Source organism: Macaca mulatta, chromosome 18 (genome assembly GCF_049350105.2).
Source record: "Macaca mulatta isolate MMU2019108-1 chromosome 18, T2T-MMU8v2.0, whole genome shotgun sequence".
NCBI classification, from domain to species: domain Eukaryota; kingdom Metazoa; phylum Chordata; class Mammalia; order Primates; family Cercopithecidae; genus Macaca; species Macaca mulatta.
Window position 1 is genome coordinate 22249623 of NC_133423.1, and position 14823 is coordinate 22264445.

Sequence of the window (14823 nt, forward strand, 5' to 3'; positions counted from 1 at the left end):
AAAAAAAATATATATATATATATATATATATACACACACACACACACACACACACACACACAGTATAAAGGGGAAGCGCGATTCTCCTGCCTCAGCCTCCCTAGTAGCTGGGATTACAGGCGTGTGCCACCATGCCCAGCTAATTTTTTTTTTTGTATTTTTAGTAGAGACAGGGTTTTGCCATCTTGGCCAAGCTGGTCTCAAACTCCTGGGCTCAAGAGATCCACCTACCTTGGCCTCCCAATGTACTGAGATTATAGGTGTGAGCTACCACACCTGGCCTAAAACTAAAATTTTAAATTCAGTTCCTCACACTAGCTATTATTTCAATTGCTCAACAACCCCATGAGGCTAAAAGCTATCACACTGGGAGTGCGGACACCAAGCATCCTATCATCACAGCAAGTTCACTGGGACAGTGCTGCTCTGTGGTAACCACAGCTGGGCACCTGCATGTATTTTTTTTTTTAATTATTACATACATGATTTTTCAAAAATTTTTTTCTCCCATTCTGAGGGTTTTCACTTTAATGGTGTCCTTTAAGACAAATTAATTTTGATGAAGTCCCATTTATGTATTGTTTTCCTTTGTTGCTTGTGCTTTTGGTGTTGTATCTAAGAAACCATTCCTAAGCCCAACACCACAAAGATTTACTTCTGTTTTCTTCTAAGAGTTTAAACTCTTATATTTAGGTCTATGATCCATTTTGAGTTAGAATTTGTAATGTGGTAGGAAGTAGGGATCCTTTTGCTGGGCATGTAGCTATCAGTTGTCCCAGCACCGTTTGTTGAAAAGACCACTCCTTCTCTATTGAATGGTATTAGCATCCTTGTTGAAAATAAGTTGATCAGAAATGTATGGGTTTATTTCTAGATGTTCAGTTCCATTCCTCTGATCAATATGTCTATCTATATGCCTACACTATCTTATTGTAGCTTCATAGCACATTTTGAAATTGGTAAAAGTGTCTTCCAACTTTGTTCTTTTCCAAGATTTTTTGGCTATTCTGGGTCCCCTGCATTTCCGTATCAATTTTATCATCAGTTTGTCAATTTCTGCAAAAAATACAGCTAAGTTTTTGATAGGAATTGTGTTGAATAGGTAGACTAATTTGGGCAACATTGCCATCTTACCAATATTAAGTCTTCTAATCCATGAACATGGATGTCTTTCCATTTATCTGGATCTTAATTTCTTTAAACAATATGTTGTAGTTTTATTCTTGATGCTACTGTATGTAGGATTTCTTCTCATTTTCAGAATGTTTTGTTAGTATAGAATTAAAACTGATTTTTGTATAATATTTGATCTTGTATCCTGCAACCTGTTGAACTCATTACTTTTTAGGGATTCCTTAGCATTTTCTATATACAAGTATATATCAACTGTGAATACATATAATTTCACTTTTTTTGCAGTATAAATGGCTTTTATTAGCTTATTTTATTTTTTAGATGTTGAACAAACCTTGAATTCCTAACCTAACTGCTCTGGCTAGAACTTCAAGTACAATGCTGAATAGAAGTAGTGTGAGTGAACATCCTTGTCCTTCCCAATCTTAAGAGGAAAACATTCAGCCTTCAGTCTATCACCATGAAGTATAATGTCATATGTGGGTTTTTCATAGATGTTATATTTATCATGTGTAGGAAGATTCCTTTCATTCCTAAGTTTGTTGAGTGTTTTTATCATGAAAAGTTTTGGATTTTATCAAATGCTATTTCTGTCTCTATTAAGACAATCTATGTGGGTTTTGTGCTTTATTAAATATGGTACAGTTGATCCTCATTATTCACAATTATGTATTTGTGAATTTACCAACTTGCTAAAATTTATAACCCTCAAATTGATATCTGTGGCACTTTTGTGGTCATTTGTGGATATGTGTAAATGGATGAAAAATTTGAGTCACCCAATACACATGGTCCCAGCTGAGGCTGAACATGATGATGCTCTGCCTTCCTGTTTCAGCCTCTGCCTTCCTGTTTCAGCCTCATAGAGAAATGACTGGAGGATGGAAATGGCAGGGGAAATTCAGTGTAGTACAAGAAGCTCTGGCTCCAGGGCCAGGTGGATGGGGTTTGAATTTCAGCTCTGACACCTGTTAGTGGGCATGTCACTTAACACTTGATACCTCACTTTCACTTCTGTAAAATAAAGTAGAATTTGCTAGGATGAATTAAGAATTCAAGCTCATAATGTGCATGAGATAAACATATGTATACACACATATACACAAACACATTCTCCTAAAAGCAGTTGTTCCATATTTAATTCAGTGTTTGTGGGAGAATATTTTGTAGAACATAATTACTGTCAATAATGAGAACTGACTGTATATTAGTTTATTTGATTTTTAGATGTTGAACCAACCTTGAATTCCTGGGATAAATTCCACTTGGTCATGATGTAGAATCCTTTTTATACGTTGCTGGATTCAGTTTGCTAATATTTTTGTTAATGATTTTTGTGTATTAATAAGGAATATTGGCTTATAGTTTTCTCGTGATATCTAGTCTAGTATCAGGGTAATACCTCCTAGAATACGTTGGGAAGTATTCTATTCTCTCCTACTTTTAGAAACAGTTTGCAAAAAATTAGTGCTAATTTTAATGTTTGGTAGAATTCAGCAGTGAAGCCATCTAGCCCTGGGATTTTCTTTGTGAGACTTTTAAAATTATTAATTCAGTATTTTTCCTTGTTAGTGCCAATTGCATTTTTAACCAACTTTTAGGTAGAACCAAAGATAAGAATATTATCTCATTAGGCCAGTGAAATTCAAGAAGAAAATACATATTATCAAGGAAGATGCTAAATATTTGGAAAATTCAGATAGGCAGCTATGAAAATTATCCATTATATCTTGATTCTTAACCTCTATCTAGCTTTAACAAACATTTGATCACTTCTCATGTGGTTTTATAATCTTATGAACAAGAAATTTCAGCCTGTTCTACATCAGATTTATATACAAACCTCTTAACTAAAACTTGCAGCAAAGTCCTTATCAAAAACTAAAGTCTGTACATTCCTTTAGACAATACACAGCTATGTATCTCTATATATTTATACATATAAATATATTTCACTCTATCTACAAAAATAACACTTAGCTCAGAACCTGTCAGGAAGGCAGTGTGTAGTGGAAAAAATACTGGAATAGATTTCTGGAGGTCTCAGTTCTGGTGCCAGCTCTAACTTAGATGCCTCTATGTGTTTCTTCCATTGATAAAATGAGGTTATGCCTGGTGATCAGCAAGGTTCTTTCTGGTGTTAAAAATACAATGACTTATTCTGCAATAATGCCATTCTCATTGCTCTTACTTCAGATGGTCACGATGAAAATATTTTGTTATATACATATAAACATACACACCTCCATACTTCATTTGTACAGAACTAATCAACCAATTCACAAAATCTTAGAAAGAGGAAGTCTGTGATTAAATAATGTAATTCCAACATCTCAAAGTCCTGAAGTTTGCTATGAAACAGTTACTACTATTCTTTCTCTACATATACAAATTTGCCTTTTCACTTTATGTAAGTGTAGTACTATCTCACATGAGGCATCTATAATTATGCTAACTTTCAAAAACAAGGCGGTCATTTTTCAGAAATTCTGAGCCTGTCAGAGAAACTAAACGGTATTTCATCAGTTGTCTCTACTGGCACATTACTTCGACTAAAATGACATGAAGAATGGTGAGCGAAACTTGAAATAAATGCATCTGGAGTCCGGCTGCAATGACAGCTATCTGCTGGTGTAACATTACTTGGATTACCAGGATGTGAATGGTAAACACCATGGAATGGGTCTTGCAATGAGTGATAATGCCCTGCTGCTCCTGAGGTGGCTGCAGAACTCTGGTAAGGACCATTAGACATAAGACAAGTTTGAAAGCAAGTCTTCCTTCCCAAACCTCGATGCATGTCTAATTTAGCAATGAGAGGTTTCCCAACATTCACTTCCTGCTTGTCCTCTACAGTATCTTCCAATCCTGAGTACTGATATGATAAACATACTGTGAAGACTAGATGTTCCTGGAAAGGAAAAAAATCTGGTTTATTATTGGCATCAACAGTGAATATATAGCAATCTGAAAATATATTCACACATACACACCCCACCCCCTCACCACCAAAAATCCACTAACTCTCCTTTTCCAGATTCCAAATCCTCAAGGCATCCTTTATATCTCCCCAAAACTGAGAAATGCCAGCTATCATCATCTTCCTTTTCCTTCATGCGATACTTACAACACATTTAGAATTTCTAGTTCTTAGTACTGTTAGTAGTCAAAGTCAGAGATCTTATATTCTAGATGAACAGGGAAAACATATTTTCCAAGCAGTGCAGCTTAGGAAACTTATCCTTCCTTATTACTAGAGATGGGGAATGATCTGGGCCGGGCATGGTGGCTCATGCCTATCCCAGCACTTTGGGAGGATGAGGCAGATGGATTACTTGAAGTTAGGAGTTCAAGACCAGCCTGGCCAATGTGGTGAAACCCGTCTCTACTAAAAATACAAAAAATTAACTGGGCATGGTGGCGTGTGCCTGTAGTCCTGGCTACTCAGGAGGCTGAGGCACAAGAATCACTTGAGTCCAGGACGTGGAGGTTGCAGTTAGCTGAGATTGTGCCATTGCACTCCAGCCTAGGTGACAGAGAGACACCACCTCAAAAAAAAAAAAAAAACAAAAACCAAAAACCAGTTTTGTACCAGTTTTATAAAAAAAGCTAAAGTTGTTTTTAAAATATAGTAATCCATAATCGTAGATGGAAAATATAACTGAATCAGATAATGGGCTAACTTTTTAAGAGAAGAAAGGACTTTTAAGTAGATGAGCTCCGAACAGGATGACAACAGGTTTACGTGTGTAATTCTCAATTGTGCCCATTCCATTCCCTGAGTTTTAGCTGATACATTCTATGGGCATGTACTTGTGAACAAATTAAAATCTCAATTTTTGCAAAGAAAGCTTTCATTAGGGCCGGGCGCGGTGGCTCAAGCCTGTAATCCCAGCACTTTGGGAGGCCGAGGTGGGTGGATCACGAGGTCAGGAGATCGAGACCATCCTGGCTAACACGTGAAACCCCGTCTCTACTAAAAAAATACAAAAATTAGCTGGGAGCGGTGGCGGGCGCCTGTAGTCCCAGCTACTCGGGAGGCTGAGGCAGGAGAATGGCGTGAACCCGGGAGGTGGAGCTTGCAGTGAGCTGAGATCCGGCCACTGCACTCCAGCCTGGGGGACAGAGCGAGACTCCGTCTCAAAAAAAAAAAAAAAAGAAAGCTTTCATTAGAACACTCAACATGCAGAACTAGCTTCTCATTTGTAAGTCAACTAGAAATAAAAAATGGAAAAGAAATTCCAATTCTAATTTGCTATATGTTTAGTTACAGAACTAGGAAATGATTACTTGAAAATCTGAACATATTTAAAAGTAGAATATGGAGCTGGGAGTGGTAGCTCACACCTGTAATCTGAGTGCTTTGGGAGGCCAAGAAGGGAGGATTCTTGAGGCCAGGAGTTCGAGATTGGCCTGGGCAATATAGTGAACTCCCTTCTCTACAAAATGTTTTAAAAAATTAGCTGGGTGTGGTGGCATGTGCCTGTAGACTCAGCTACTTGGGAAGCTGAGGTGGCAGGATCATTTGCACTCAGGAGTTTGAGGTTATAGTAAGCTATGTTCATACCACTGCACTGCAGCCTGGGCGACAGAGTTAAGACTCTGTCTCTACAAAAAGAAAAAAGAATATGTTCTATGTTACTAATTTTTCAGCATTATGGAAGGTAAGCACACAAAGTCCTGTGGCCACCAGCGGAAACAGAATATAAGAAGGGTCACTGATAGGACCTTCTGTAGACTGGTTATCTCTATTTAATAATAAGGCAGCATATCTATGGTCTATGCCAAAGTTTTCCATTAGTAGCTATAAACAGAAAAGGTAGTAACCTTTAATTTTTGCAGTGAACTGAGTCTGGTATACAGGCAATGCTTGGGAAGATCCTTTGATACCAAGTAGCTGCCAGTTTCTTCAGGTGTGCCTTTATTTGCATCTTTTGGATCAATATCTAGGTCCTGTAAAAAAAAAAAAAAAAAAAAGTGACTGTTAATAATGAAATCAATGAAAGCCACAACATAATCTAGTACATAAGAGGTCTTAACTGATATTGTTCTCTCGTGAATTTTGGCCTTTTGCAAATTTTGATAATCCCAAAATTATCCAGGGCTAAACAATGAAAACAACAATCTATGGTTATAATAGGAATTCTCAATTCTGTATTAAGCCATTTAAAAAGTAAAGTGAGCTCTGAAAGAGTTTCCTTTCAAATGATTCCTAGAAATGCTTCTTGAGCTACTCAAGTTTCCTCTTAAGCAGAGAGAGCCCCATTAGTGTTTGACTCCTGGATTCTCTTCTCTTAATGATCACTTTTGGGAAGGTGCAGGGAAATTTATATGATTAGAATATTTAAGAAGGATAAATAAACAGCCTTTTCCTTTTTCTTCTTTTAGAGCCAACCCAATGGCCAAGAGTAAGAGGGTTCTGCTCCTCCAGTGAGAAGCCCACAGGCCCCGGGCTTGCTCAGCACCCCAGGAAGCCTATTCGGGCTCCATAGTGCTGAAACTGGAGGTGTGGGGTGGCCACTGAATTCTGGGGTTTGGTGCTAGACCGTTTACTCTGACATGAAGCAATATCCTCCACAAAGCCTCTATCAGTAATAAAAGTGATATTTTGGGTTTCTGCTTGTCTTACTCCTTGCTTGCTTCTCAATTTTGTCACACTCATGTAGGAAAGAGGGGTACTCTTTACTGGCTTCTTCAGACCAACATAAAATAACTATCATACCTGAATGTTTGAAAAGAGCAGAACTAGATTTCTATTATTCCAGGATATGACCATACCTTAACAAGACTTAAAAACTACTGTTTCCAATATAAGTTATAACTGTTTAAAAGGAAATTATTCTTGACATATTTGTAGCACATTTTATTCCTTCACATTGGCTCTCCTGTTTAGGATACAAGAAATCAAAGGCATCCTTCCTGAGTGAACTTTAGACATTTCTAAATCTCATAAACTTAAGGTATTTTGGAAGTTAGTAAATATTATGACCAGTGTTACTAAACTATAAATATATACACATATATAAATATATATATTTCCTTTATATTTACCATCAACTGTAAGTTAAAAAATTGAGTCTTTAATAAGTGAGAATATATCACTATTTTAAATAAAAGAGAAACTCACAAGTGGAAAATCGGTAACGTAGGCATCACACATTATTATCTCAGGTGGTTTGTAAACTATACTTGTATAGATTATCATGACATTGGAAAACTCAGCTGCAAATCCTAATTGAATCTGAACACCACAGTCAAACTTAAGACACATACTTTCCGGAAGTTCTGAAAAAGAACAATAAGAATAACTTTGGTAGGTTTCCTGATAAAAGGCAAATATTTATGGAGGAGAATATAGTTAGTATTTCTTTTGCTTAAAAACATGATTTATATTGTTTAAACACATACAATTTAAAAAATAAAGCTCAATATTCTGCTGGCCAAACAAAATCTTTCATTTACCATTTGCTTATAGTTCTTATCCGACTGTATATATAATTTTTATTGTGGCAATAAAAAATATGCATACAACTGTAGATAAATTCTCACTGTTGCCTCAATTTATATGACCAGAATTTTTAATAAAGCACAGTGTCACTGAATGGCCACACTATAGTTTGTTACCTTTAACCATTCTGTTAACTCTTGAATATAATACTTCTGGGTTTTATTGCTTTTCTATCATAGTTCATAATGCTTTAAGATTGTCAGATATAGCTATGTGATTGTTCCTTTACATATGGGACAAATTATTTTCAGTTTACATGGAATATAAAGTTTCAGCATAACATGTCCAAAACAGAGTATTTTTAAAACATTCATCTACTTGATGGTATTAAAAAGTAGAAAGATACCATCATAGTTTTAACTATTCTTTAATTACTTAAATTAGCCATTTAAAAAATTTCTCTATACTTCCAGCAGTGTGGATTATTGAATTTGCATCATTTGCTTGTTTACTGAGGATCTAAATGTTTTTTTCTCTTACCTTTTTGTATGAGCTCTTTATTATTAAAAAACTACCTACTTATTAAATTTGTTACAAATATTTTCTATATGACCTTTTAGTTTTGTTTTATTGTTTCATTTATTGTTGACCTTTACCACTGTAATTTTTTTGTTTGTTTAGATCTTTTTTAGAGAAAAGACATTCAATTTCAATTACTTATCCAGTTATCTGGAATGGTGAGATATTTATAGCATTTTACATTTTAATGTGCTTTAGTATGTTAATTTACTAAAAATACACATTAGAGAACAAATTTTTTTTGAGACCGAGTTTTGCTCTTGTTGCCCAGGCTGGAGTACAATGGCGTGACCTCGGCTCACTGCAACCTCCGACTCCCGGGTTCAAGTGATTCTCCTGGCTCAGCCTCCAAAGTAGCTGAGATTACAGGCGCCTGCCACCATGACCAGCTAATTTTTTGTATTTTTAGTAGAGATGGAGTTTCACCATGTTGGCCAGGCTGGTCTTCAACTCCTGACCCTAGGTGATTCACCCATCTCGGCCTCCCAAAGTGCTGGGATTACAGGTGTGAGCCACCGTACCTGGCCAAGAACAAAACTTATGTATGAAAATAAAGATATTTTACAGAAGTTCAATAAATACAATTATTTTTCAATTATCTGTAAGAGACTCACAGAATAGATACTTGGACTCAGAAAATCCAAAATTATTTCAATCGGTAAACTTTTTTCATTAAACCATACATAATTAGCAAAAGGTAATTAAGGTACAGATTGATTTTCACCTCGTCATCTCTGCTGATCACTCAGCTTACTGATCAAGTGTCCAAGAGAGGATGCTCAGTTATATATGAATAATCACAAGTACAGAGGACTTGCTGAGTGCTCTGTACCTGCTCATTTCTACCTGCGCACTCATTCAATCCCAATAACCTATGAGGCAGGTACTGTTTTCTTCTTCTTTTCGAGACAGAGTCTCGCTCTGTCGCCCAGACTGGAGTGCAGTGGGACAATCTCTGCTCACTGCACTGTGACCTCCAACTCTCAGGTTCAAGAGATTCTCTCGCCTCAGCCACCCTAGTAGTTGGGATTATAGGCATGCGCCACCACACTCTGCTAACTTTCTGTATTTTCAGTAGAGATGAGATTTTCCCATGTTGCCCAGGCGGGTCTCTAACTCCTGACCTCAGGTGATCCACCTGCCTCGGCCTCCCAAAGTGCTAGGATTACAGGTGTGAGCCACCACAACTGGCCTGAAGCAGGTACTATTTCTTATTTACGTGTTATAGATAACATGTTCATACAGTGGTAGAGACTGGATCAGAACCCAATCCATGATTTTCGACAGCTGCACACTTTAACAGGTCACAATATAGGAGAATCTAAGGATTGTGTATTAGATGAATGGAAAATTAACCTATCGTAAAAACAGAAAAATTTTTAAATGGTCATTTTAATTTCACCAATAGTGACAATAATGGGCTAAATAATTTGATATCTCTAACATCAAATACACCAGTGTAATATCCATAATTGAAATATTGGTTTGGTTTGAGATTTGCCTAGAAGGCCAAAATATTTTCACTGTAAAATTGGCAGGAAAGTTATTTATTCAGAAGAAACTTTATGATTTAACATAAGTATATTATAGATCTAAAAAAAGGGCTTTACCATACCATGAGCCTTGGCCCACTGTAGATTCCGCACAAGAGATTCTGCAGAATACTCTGTTCCCTGTATTGGATCGGTAAGTGCTCTCTTCTCAGATAAACTACTTCGAATCTCTAGAGCCTGTTTGCCTTTGGTAAGGTGACACTTACCCATATCTAAAAGATATGAAAATAAATATTTTTCAGACCACCAATTCTTATGTTTTAAATATTTAGGATAAGAACTATCCTACATTATCAGGTTATATTCTCAGCATCATTTATTCACTCAACTAGTATTTCCAGAGCACCTATTATGTGCCAGACACAGCAAGCATGTTTTAATTTTTACTCATGGTATTCATAAATGGTATATGCCAATGTTTTAGGTTTTCGAATTCAACAAAAATGTTATATTATGTATTTGTAATGTGCCATTTTCATTCAACATGTTTTAGATACAGACTAATGTATATGGATACACATCAATTTAAAATTAGAAGTATATTCTTTAAGTTATAGTTTATCATACTTCTGTCTACTACATTATAAATTAACAATAGTAAAGGTTCTTTTTTTTAAAAAAAGAGACAAAAATATATGTGATCCAGAACTAAGTCTAAGTTAAATCAACATGTTGGGGGTTAAAAGGAGACACCTAGTATTGTAGGAGTACATTAAAATTATTATTTGTTAGAGAAGAAAAGATATACAATTTTTTTAAAAAAGGAGAAAATGAGCCAAATCAAAAAATTAGATGGTTAAAATAAGTACAAAAAATAACAAATGTAAATTAACTAAATTTTCTCATTAAAAGACCAAGATTATTAGATTGGATTTAATTTTTTTTTTTTTTTTTGAGACGGAGTCTCGCTCTGTGGCCCAGGCTGGAGTGCAGTGGTGCGATCTCGGCTCACTGCAAGCTCCGCCTCCCGGGTTTCCGCCATTCTCCTGCCTCAGCCTCCCGAGTAGCTGGGACTACAGGCGCCCACCATCTCGCCCGGCTAGTTTTTTGTATTTTTTTTTTTTTTTTTTAGTAGAGACGGGGTTTCACCGTGTTAGCCAGGATGGTCTCAATCTCCTGACCTCGTGATCCGCCCGTCTGGGCCTCCCAAAGTGCTGGGATTACAGGCTTGAACCACCGCGCCCGGCCTAGATTGGATTTTAAACAATCTGTTATACGGTGCCTCCAAAAGCTACAGCAAAGCAGAATGACATGAAATGGTTGAAAGTAAAAGTGTAGAGAAGCAGGCTAGCCTAGGGGTTAAAAGTAGGAAAGTAAAAGTGTAAAAAATAGCATATTAGGTCAACAAAAAGGAAGCTAGTGTGGCTCTATTAATATGATACAGAAAGACAAAAAAGCATTTGAAATGGAGGCATCACTACAAAATGATAAAGGTTCAATTCAATAAGAAAATATAAACATTTAAAACAAAAATAGTCACTAGGAAGTAAAAAGTGCTAGAATTACAAGAAATTTGGTAACCTGAGAGAGTTCAACATCTCAATTATTGATCAAAGAGACTATCAGCAGAAATATAGAACTGAAAAAAAACAATAAAAATTAATAGGCCAAACCTAATGGGCACACATAGAGTTCTGCAACCAGTTACTATAAAAATATCCATTTTTTCTCAAGTACACATGCAAAATTTACAAAATTTCATCTTTTACTTGGCCATAATGAAAACCTCCACAAATTTCAAAGCATAGCAACTAGACAGACTATATTTGATCACAAAGCAATTAAGGTAGAAATAAAAAGTGAAAATTCCTGCCATATTTGAAAATTAAAGATAATATTATATAACTTAAAGGTCAAAGAAGAAAAAACTAAAAAAGTCCCTAAACTTGTAGGATGTGACGAAAGTGATGTTTTAAGACAAATGTAAAGCCTTAGAAACTTAAATTGGAAAAAATAGGCTAAAAGTGAATGAACTATGATGATAGAAAAAGAAAGAATAAATCAAATGCAAGGCAAGACATAAACAAACAGCAGAAGTTAGTGATGTAGAAAACAATGAAAAAGTAGAAGAAACCAATGGAGCCAAAGATTGGTTCTTCAAAACGAAATAGCACAACTGGCAAAAGCTGGCAATAAAGAAAAGAGGAAAGTAGGTACAAGTAAGTAATACTGATGAAAATGGATACATAATTACAGATAAAGCAGAGATTAAAGAATACTATTAGAAATATGAGCAACTAGGCCAGGCACCGTGGCTCATGCCTGTAATCCCAGCACTTTGGAGGCCGAGGTGGGCAGATCACAAGGTCGGGAGATCAAGACCACCCTGGCTAACATGGTGAAACCCCGTCTCTACTAAAAATATAAAAAGGGCCGGGCGCGGTGGCTCAAGCCTGTAATCCCAGCACTTTGGGAGGCCGAGACGGGCGGATCACAAGGTCAGGAGATCGAGACCAGCCTGGCTAATACGGTGAAACCCCGTCTCTACTAAAAAATACAAAAAAAAAAACTAGCCGGGTGAGGTGGCGGCTGCCTGTAGTCCCAGCTACTCGGGAGGCTGAGGCAGGAGAATGGCGTAGACCCGGGAGGCGGAGCTTGCAGTGAGCTGAGATGCGGCCACTGCACTCCAGCCTGGGCGACAGAGCGAGACTCCGTCTCAAAAAAAAAAAAAAAAAAATATATATATATATATATATATAAAAAGCCGGGCATGGTGGCAGGCACCTGTAGTCCCAGCTACTGTGGAGGCCGAGGCAGGAGAATGGCGTGAACCCGGGAGGCGGAGGTTGCGGTGAGCCAAGATCGCACCACTGCGCTCCAGCCTGGGAGACAGAGCAAGACTCTGCCTCAAAAAAAAAAAAAGAAAAAAAAAAAAAATGAACATGAGCAACTAAATGCCAACAAATTTGAAAACTGCCTAAATTCCGACAAAAATATTACAATATTACTTATCAAAATGGACTCAAGAAATGAAAAGCCTACATGGTACAATAAATATTCACGATATTGAAGCAGTAGTATTTCTACCAAAAAAACACCAATCCCAGGTTGGTTTATAGGCAAGTTCTACCATAAATAGATCACAATTTATACAGAATTCCCCAGTAAACAACAGGGTGTACTTCTTCTGTATCAGAGTTCTCCAGAGAAGCAGTACAAACAAGATGTGCACATGCGTACGCGTACACGTGTGTATGTGTGTGTGTACCCAGAGATAGAGTGAGAAGAAGGGATTGACTTAAGGTATTGGTTTATGAATTGTGGCGGTGCAAGTCTGAAATCTGCAGGCAGGCAGGCCGGCTGGGGATGCAGAGGACAGCTGTAGTTTGAGCCCCAAAGGCAGGCTGCTGGCAAACTCACTGCTTGTGGGAGGTCAGTCTTTGCTCCATTAAGGCCTTCGGCTAACTGGATGAGGCCCATTCACACCATGGAGAGCAATCTGCTTTACTGAAAGTCCATCAGTTTAAACTTTAATCTCATCCAGAATAACGCTCGATCCATCACCTAGAGGCATCTTGAATAATGCTGGACTAAATATCTTGGCACTGAGGCCTGGCGAAAGTTGACGTAAAATCAGCCGTCACAACCTCCATCTCATTCTACAAGGCCTACGCTACATTCTATCAGCATAACACTGATACCACTAAATACTAATTTTATTTTCTCATAAAATTAAACCAAATACTATAAGAAAGTAAAATTACAGGACCATTTCCCATATGAATATAGATATGAAAATTCTAAACAAAATGATAGCAAATTAAATCTAGTAGTATATTAAAAATATAATACATCCCAATGAAAATGATTTATCTCAAGTTGGTTTAATGTTAGACTATAAATTTAACTCACCATATTAAGAAATTGAAAGAAAAGAAACATCCTATTATCTTCTTCATAGCTGCAGAAAAACCATTTAATCTTGTTCAACATTTATTCATAATAAAAATTTTCAAAAAAACAATGTAAAGAGAACTTCCTTAACCTGATAAGGAGTGTTAACGAAAAACTTACAATATTATTCTAAATGTGAAAACATTAGCAATATTCCCTTTAAAGTCAGAAACGAGACAAGGATGCCCACAACTACCTATTCTATTCAATAGTGTCTTAGCGGTCCTTGCTAGTATTATATCAAGAACACATACAACATTTCTCTAAATCAAACCGAAAAAAAAAAAAACCCACAAACACAGTAGAAAAATGGACAAATGACATGAACAGATGTTTCACACAAGATACACATATAGCTATTAAAAATATGAACAATGTTCAATATCACTAATGGTTAGGGAAAATCAAATCAAGACCACATGAGATACTATTTAACATCTGATTGGCAAAAATAAAAAAGTCTGACTATCAAGTGATGGAGAGAGTACAGATTCACATTATCCCTTGCTGGCTGCGGGGAGCAGGGTAAGTGTAGACTTGGCAACCACTTTACAAAACTGTCTGGCATTCTCTCGTAAAATGGAATACTGTCACACCCTACGACAGCAATTCCAAGCCCTAGAATCACACTGCAAAGAGATTCATGCATATATATTCCAGGAGACATATACAAGACTGTTAACCACAACTAACTCGAATGCTCACCAACACAGGAGAGTAGCTGAAAAAAACTGTAGTATTTTGCATAATAGAATATTACATAGCAGTTAAAATGAAAAACTACGGTCATGCAACAATATGGCTCAATCTTAGCAATATAATATTAAATAAAAAAATTCTAGTCCCAAAAGACTACACAGACCATATCTTTTCATTAAGTTAAAAACAAAACTATGCATACTTTTTTGGGTATATATAAACTCAATAAAACTATGTAAAAAGAAAAAGGAGTAAGTTTAGAATGGTAGTTATCATGGAGCGGGGGAAGGGAAAAGAGAGGTCCTATAATTAGATGTAGGTTACTGTCAAGGTCCTATATTCATATCGAACATCTACTCACAATAAAAACCCTCAGTAGTATGTTCAACACTTCTGATAATAATGCTGTCCTGAATAGTACAAAAATAAAAGTCGGGTTACAGACTGATGGCTGTAGCTTTATAACAACCAATTTACCTCATATTATGTTTTCCTTGCACACAGTTGAAATTCGTA

The 14823-nt window shown here is 36.6% G+C and overlaps 1 protein-coding gene across 2 annotated transcripts in view; it reads right to left on the reverse strand.

The window, feature by feature from the left end:
* Window positions 1–587: 587 nt before the first annotated feature.
* The window catches only part of MALT1 (MALT1 paracaspase), an 82727-nt gene continuing 68491 nt past the window's right edge, over window positions 588–14823 (reverse strand). For both annotated transcript variants that reach the window (XM_002800951.4, XM_001086151.5), the window contains 4 exons: window positions 9777–9926; window positions 7262–7419; window positions 5962–6087; window positions 588–4045 (listed from right to left, as the gene is read on the reverse strand). In XM_002800951.4, coding sequence (XP_002800997.2) covers window positions 3608–4045; window positions 5962–6087; window positions 7262–7419; window positions 9777–9926 — 872 coding nt within the window. In that variant the 3' untranslated portion in view covers window positions 588–3607. The remainder of the gene's footprint in view (window positions 4046–5961; window positions 6088–7261; window positions 7420–9776; window positions 9927–14823) is intronic.